Source organism: Pararge aegeria, chromosome 14 (genome assembly GCF_905163445.1).
Source record: "Pararge aegeria chromosome 14, ilParAegt1.1, whole genome shotgun sequence".
NCBI lineage: Eukaryota > Metazoa > Arthropoda > Insecta > Lepidoptera > Nymphalidae > Pararge > Pararge aegeria.
Window position 1 is genome coordinate 11,247,284 of NC_053193.1, and position 6,451 is coordinate 11,253,734.

The following is a 6,451-nucleotide window of genomic DNA, read 5'->3' on the forward strand; positions in this document are numbered from 1 at the left end:
ATCCAAATGGCCACAAGGTCATATAATAATTGTAATCCCGGAAAAAAGCCCAGCGGAATTTAACCCGCCGCCAATGACGTGAAAAATATTACGCGGCCAATGACGTCGGGTCATCATTACCCGAACTTTAGACGGTAAATTTACAGTATCTTTAAATGAACTGATAATTTCTAGTAACCATTTTAGAAATTAAGGTTTTTTGAGTAAATGACAGAATAATAAAAAATGTATTAAATTTAACGACTTAAATATTTATTGACTTTTTAAAAAACGCATGCAAAATCAACCTGAAAAACATAACTTGCATAGTATGTTATTTTTTTATTATTAAACCTAAACATTATAAAGAACTAACAATTTTATATGCTAATACAGAGATCACAAAAAGTAAGTAAGTAAGTAAAAGTAAAAGTAAGTATAAAATCAGTCCTCCGATTCCTCATTTATGGACATGGAGTTGCTGCAATTTTCGCAGTATGAAATCAAATGTTCTGGGCAGATATAAATGTGGCAAGCATGACAAGTATGCGTTGTTTTTTTATCCTTTTTAGATGGGCATATCTGACATCTTCTACGTGCTCCTGGAATTTTCTGAGGTGGTTCTATGGTAGGTTCGTTAGTGAAATCTGCGATCCTTTTGCGTAATTGTCGAGGTAAATTCACATGTGCTCTTCGGATTTGTAAATGGTCCTGAATCAAACTGAGTGCCAAGTTTTTTATGAAATGTCGCCGTTTTATGCGTGTGTTATCATTGTTAGCCCGATATATTATATTTGCATTGATTCCTGAAATATTCAGCATTGCAAAGAATATCGTCAGCGGCCATCTCTTAGAGTTTCTGCTCACATTATATGTAGCACAAAGCTCGTCTGCTACGTCCACTCCGCTTTTGGTAGAGTTATAAAAAGTTATTACTTCAGGCTTCTGCTTCACACCTGTAGATTCATCGATTTTGTTATCATGGTGCAAGCTTGACATCAAAAGGACCACTTTGTTTTTCTTTGGGATGTGAGAGACCAGTGTAATATTTTTTTGAAATCCGAAAGTTGACGAGTGTAACTCTTTTCCGCGCGTCGTTATAAATCCAGGTGGAATTTGTTTTTTGTTCTTGCGTAAGGTACCGACTGAAGTCAACTTGTGTTCATTTAGTAGATGAGACACCAATTCGTAGCTAGTGAACCAATTATCAAAAGTAAGATTACGGTGAGTTTTGGAGACAGGTGACACAATACGATTCACCACGTCTAAGGGTTTGTTGCTAACAGAAAAGGGTCCGTCAGGCTGCTTACCAGCGTATATCTCCAGGTTGGTGATATAGAATACTTTGGAGTCCACTAAGGCAAATATCTTGATGCCATATTTAGCTGGTTTCGATGGTATATATTGCCGAAATTTGCAACGCCCTCTAAATGCCACTAACATTTCATCAATAGTGCAAGTTTCTCCCGGAGAGTACATTTTCTTACACTGCTCTACAAATTTTTCGAAAATTTCACGCACTGGTGCCAAATTATCAAGGTTTTGTCTTTCAGCGCGTGTAGACTTGTCATCAAATCGCAGAGAGCTTTGTATAAAGTAAAATCTTTGTACAGACATGGTAAGTCTAAAAACTTCAACACCAGAACCATCTGCTTGCCACAAATCCTCCAAATTCTGTCTATTAGAACGATAAAATCCGGCCATAAACAACAGCCCAATAAACGCTTTCAGTTCACTTATTTCCACTTCATTCATGTATCTACGTTGAGAAATATCTTCACACTGTGCTCTTCTTTCTTGTATATGCAAATTTGTATATTCTTGTATTTTATGCAGCATATCGTGAGTCAGGAATAAATTCCAGCATTCTTGCACAGTCTTGGCTTCTTGAGCAACTGATTTTACGCCAGGAGGCTCACATATAATATTTTCAGATCTTCTGCGTACATTCGGTCGTGGCGGTGCTTTTTGCCAAATAGTCCCGTCCCTTCCTTTGAAGTGTTGCCGTTGTCGATTTTGTAAGGTCAAAAGGTTGACATCATCTGAGTCCGCACCTGTGTCATCTGAGGACTCTGAGCCCGTATCTGTATTGTTAGCATCCTGTTCAGTATCGCTACTTTGGCTGCGTTCAGATACATGGTCATCCACTTCGACGTCTGAACCTGGATATGGATCACGATCATTTTCATCGGAGTCCGATTCTTCCAAAATCGCCAATATTCTCTCTGGATGATCCCTCAACGCCATTTTTGTCAAATATCTAAAAAACGTAAGAAAAATTAACAATAACTTAAAATAAAGAAATTTAAATATGTTACGAAAACACCACGCCAGCGATGACGCTGGGTCATACTTACCCGTTTCGCCGCAACACACGTGTATCTCGTTGCGCAGGCGGCGTCGCACTGAGTACCACACTGCTACAGGTAGAGGGGGGGTATATCTCCAGCTACACGAAAAGTCAATTACACCGCGAGTGTTGAAAATTTTTTACGAAGGTATACAATCACCTCGGGTCAATATGACCCAGCGTCATTGGCGCCGGGTTAAATATACTTTGGGGCCTACTTATATTAATAATAAAAATTGTACATAGAGCTTAATCATGGAAAAAACAGATTAGGTAGATATACTTAGCCGTGGATATAAAATGGTTGCGGCGGGAGTAGTATTAGAGCTTTCTGTGTCCAAGCCCTTGCGGGGAAGTACCTACCATGCGTATTTCTGTCGCCAAGCAGCATTGCCATAAAGCATTCTGGCATCAAGGTTATGCTTGCCGGTGTAATTACAGGCTACCACTCAGATTGATGAACGCAGAGCGGCAATTTACAGGAGGGTTCCCTCAAATACCCTTCGAAGTGTTGTTTATAGGCGATGGGTTACAGTAAGGTAGGCCATAATCTTGCTCCGTCAATTGTTACTATAAGAAACAAAACAGAAGCAAAAGACGACAAAGTCTCGAGCAACAACTAGTGTTTTATGAAATAAATTGTACAGGGTCCGGTCCACCTTTATAACAAACTTCTGTGTATATTCGCGCGACAGATGGCGACAATGTGCTAAGTTCGGGTATAAATCAATCCTTTTAATGTTCGCCCACTATTGGTAAGACTTGGGTCAAGTAGCCACGTGATTTACACGGTCATAAAGCTACCAACTGGGTATACTTATTATATCTGTCGGTGCTATATTATGCTCGGTCCGTATATTACCCCTTATCTGGTTTTAAAACTGTACTAAGAAGTTATTTCCCCTTTAACCCTTTCTCATTGTAGTAGAAGACCCGTGCGCTGGTGGTTATATTTTGAACGGTTAGCTGTGGAAGATAGTCTATTGGTCTTAAATTTCGGCCTCTATATTACGTAGGGCAACGAGTTCGATCCGCGGAATGCACCTCTAACTCTTAGGAGTTAATTGAATCTTAAGCATTAAATATCATTAATAGGAAACCTGAATGCCTGAGAACTCTCCATAATTTTCTCAGATGCGCGAAGTCTACCAATCCGCACTTTGCAAGCGTGATGGACTGCAGCATAAAACCTTACCATTCTGATAGAAGACCCATGACCGCATGGGCTAGTTGATGCTGTTCACTTTGGAAATCAAATTTTGCTTACCTTTTCGAATGTACTAACCAAGCTTGAACCATTTTTAACACGAAAACTAAGTTTAGCTTGGTAAATATCTGTGAAATTGAACCTAAGTATTATAATGAAGCATAATCACGTAGGACCGATAATCGTTTAGTTTCCAAGATTCTAGATAGGAGGGAGAGGCGAGAGGATAAGAGGGAAACCGGAAGCCGGAAGGGCATTCCAGATCTTTGCGGTATGTATTAGAAACGAGGACGCAAAGCGCTTGGTAAGTCTCCATGGCTCATTAATTACGTAACGATCCTTGCGATACCCGCAGTTTGGTAGTAAACGTAGGAACTCGATTGAATAGATCGTAAGCAGACTCTCACACAATATATCTTAACAGATCTTCGGCAATGTAGGGTACATTTCGTACTACGCACGTTTCGTAAACGTGGAGTGTACATTGCCGAGGATTTTGGTGCAGGGCTGTTTGGTATGGAGTACACGGATTGAAGAAATTATATATATTACACCATATTACACCATACAGATTCTCCTGCTGTTCACGGAGTATAGCAAATTAAGCTAAATTTTCATAATATATTATGGATTTCCGCAAAGTAACGCCTGCTTCTATCCAATATGAGGGTTTTCAATTGTTATCTACCACGTGGGCCACTTGGTTGATCCGTCAAGTATTATAATTTAAAAATAAAAATGGCGACGATACTGATTTGTGTTGTGTACAGCTTAGTTTTGCTATATCCTATACTTGTATATTCTTAAGTAGGTAGTACTGACTATAAATTTACTTTTCCGATTAAATTCAGTAAGGATGCTATTTTAGAGGTCAGCTTGATCGACTACCGATAAGGTCCTGGTTTCATAGTATCCAAAAAATTAGTAGTTAAATAGTTATTGCGTTTTAGAATAGTTCACTCAAAGCTCGCAGTTAGAAAAATGCTTCCAGGGTCTCCAACCCGCATAGGAACTTTTTCCTACATCAGAAAAGAGTTCTGTGTCCAACATTGTGACATCTATAGTTTGATGACACAACGATCAAGATGATGATGATGAGGCCAGTAGCTCATGCAGTGATCAGTAATATAATTAACTTCGAAACGATCGATTTTGTTAATAAAAGACACAATCTATGGAATCTTTCAGTAGAATATCCTGGCTAATTTAATTAAACCGAGGCAACGTTATTAGATCAATTTCAAGGTAAACTTAAAATATCGTTTATTTTTATAACGATGTATTTTATCCTGAAATAATTACCTTGAAAAGGTATATATTCTTTAAGAAGTGATTACTGAACGACTCAAGAGCTAAATTGCCAAAGTTTTCTCCTTCAAAGCCTCGACTTTTCTTTAGGTCCCGAGTACTTAGACTTTTTATTTATTGTTCCTTTTTTTAATACCATTATAATATTGAGTTTATTTATTCACAATAAATATTGCGACTCATAAGTTTCTAATTCGAGAATCACACTTTATAGACTCCCTAATAAATATATTATGATACTTTAGTAGGGGTAAGATCTCGAGGAGTAGGATCCACTTATCAGTATCACAGAACATTTACAATACATTTTTTTTTCAAGGGAATGTGTCCACACACACACACACGCGCGCAAAATTATAACATCCCATCGTTCATGCGACGGGAGCTAAAAAAATTTTGCACAAGATTCCTATATCTTCGATATTTTGGACAGGTGAAAGGAATTTTGGACCTTGTTAGTATTGTATTATGAGCCACCATTATGTGCGGATTTAGTACAATTTCGGTTCGCGATACTCGGTGTATCAACACAAATGCTCCTAATGGACCTCTAATAATGCGGTATGTCTTAATGACTTCGAGTATTATCAATCACATCTTCTAATTATTGATTGAATACCGCAGGCATAGCTCTCTGCTAGCGCGTAAATACCAGTGCGTCTTGTATGGGTTCGAAATTTAATTATAAGGGAAGGCTATGACATTATATGGGTAAGGGTTTGATGTATGGATACCATTCAAATATTGTGGGTTGTGTTATTAATTAAATTGCTTCGTTTAGTTATGTGAGGATTCGAACCTTACGAGATATCTTTAGACATGAAAACCTTGTTAATACCGGGAGGAGTGACGTCGGTAGGAATTATCAATCACTAATCATAACCCTCCTTTATACTTTGCATTTTCTACCACGGGTAACGAGATGTTTGGTTTCATTTACGTTTCAAAAGCGTCCTTAATTTTTTAGGTCAGTACTTAAGTGGTTTTTGAAGTGATTCATCTTTAGAATCGTTGTGATTTGTAACTCGATGAAACGAAAATGCGCTTCTTTAACATTTAAAGAAAGAAACAAATAAATATATGGAAAATAAAAAGATAAGACTATTTTAGTTACCTTACAAACTTATTAATATGTAGATAAAAAGCCAACGCATAAATGTACAGGAGAGGATGATATCATCATATCAACTCATTAACGGCCAACTACATGCCCAAACTGCCCTTGCCGGAAATCGAACCCAGGACCATCAACGTATAACCACAGCGCTCACCGCTGCGCCAGAGGGGTCGTCGAAAATATATAAAATAAATAAAATCAGCCAAATATAGAAAAGATTTAGCTATATAAAAAATCCACCCTGCGCATACGCTACTATAATTTATACTTAACTATTTATTGGAAATAAATTACAAGAATAACAGCAATAAGCTGATATTTTACCATTAACAAAGTATCAGCGTATTTCATTCCCCACCAAACAATTGCACTGCATAGTTGCAATCGCTGCAGTTTGCAATTATTTATTGTTTACCCTCTTGTTACGGAATTCCGTATTTAGCATTTATTGTTTGGTCCTTCGATTCAAAATTTAAAAATATTATAAAAC

At 37.7% G+C, this 6,451-nt stretch overlaps 1 protein-coding gene across 1 annotated transcript; it reads right to left on the reverse strand.

Moving 5' to 3' along the window:
* Positions 1 to 255: 255 nt before the first annotated feature.
* On the reverse strand, positions 256 to 2,273 carry LOC120629514. The gene has a single exon (XM_039898462.1). The coding sequence runs from the start codon at positions 2,224 to 2,226 to the stop codon at positions 424 to 426; it is 1,803 nt and encodes a 600-aa protein (XP_039754396.1). The 5' UTR covers positions 2,227 to 2,273; the 3' UTR covers positions 256 to 423.
* Between the last annotated feature and the right edge of the window lie 4,178 nt (positions 2,274 to 6,451).

Bases quoted from the DNA above. Each gene is read 5' to 3' on its own strand.
- LOC120629514 (XM_039898462.1), bottom strand. From the start codon at position 2,226: ATGGCGTTGAGGGATCATCCAGAGAGAATATTGGCGATTTTGGAAGAA.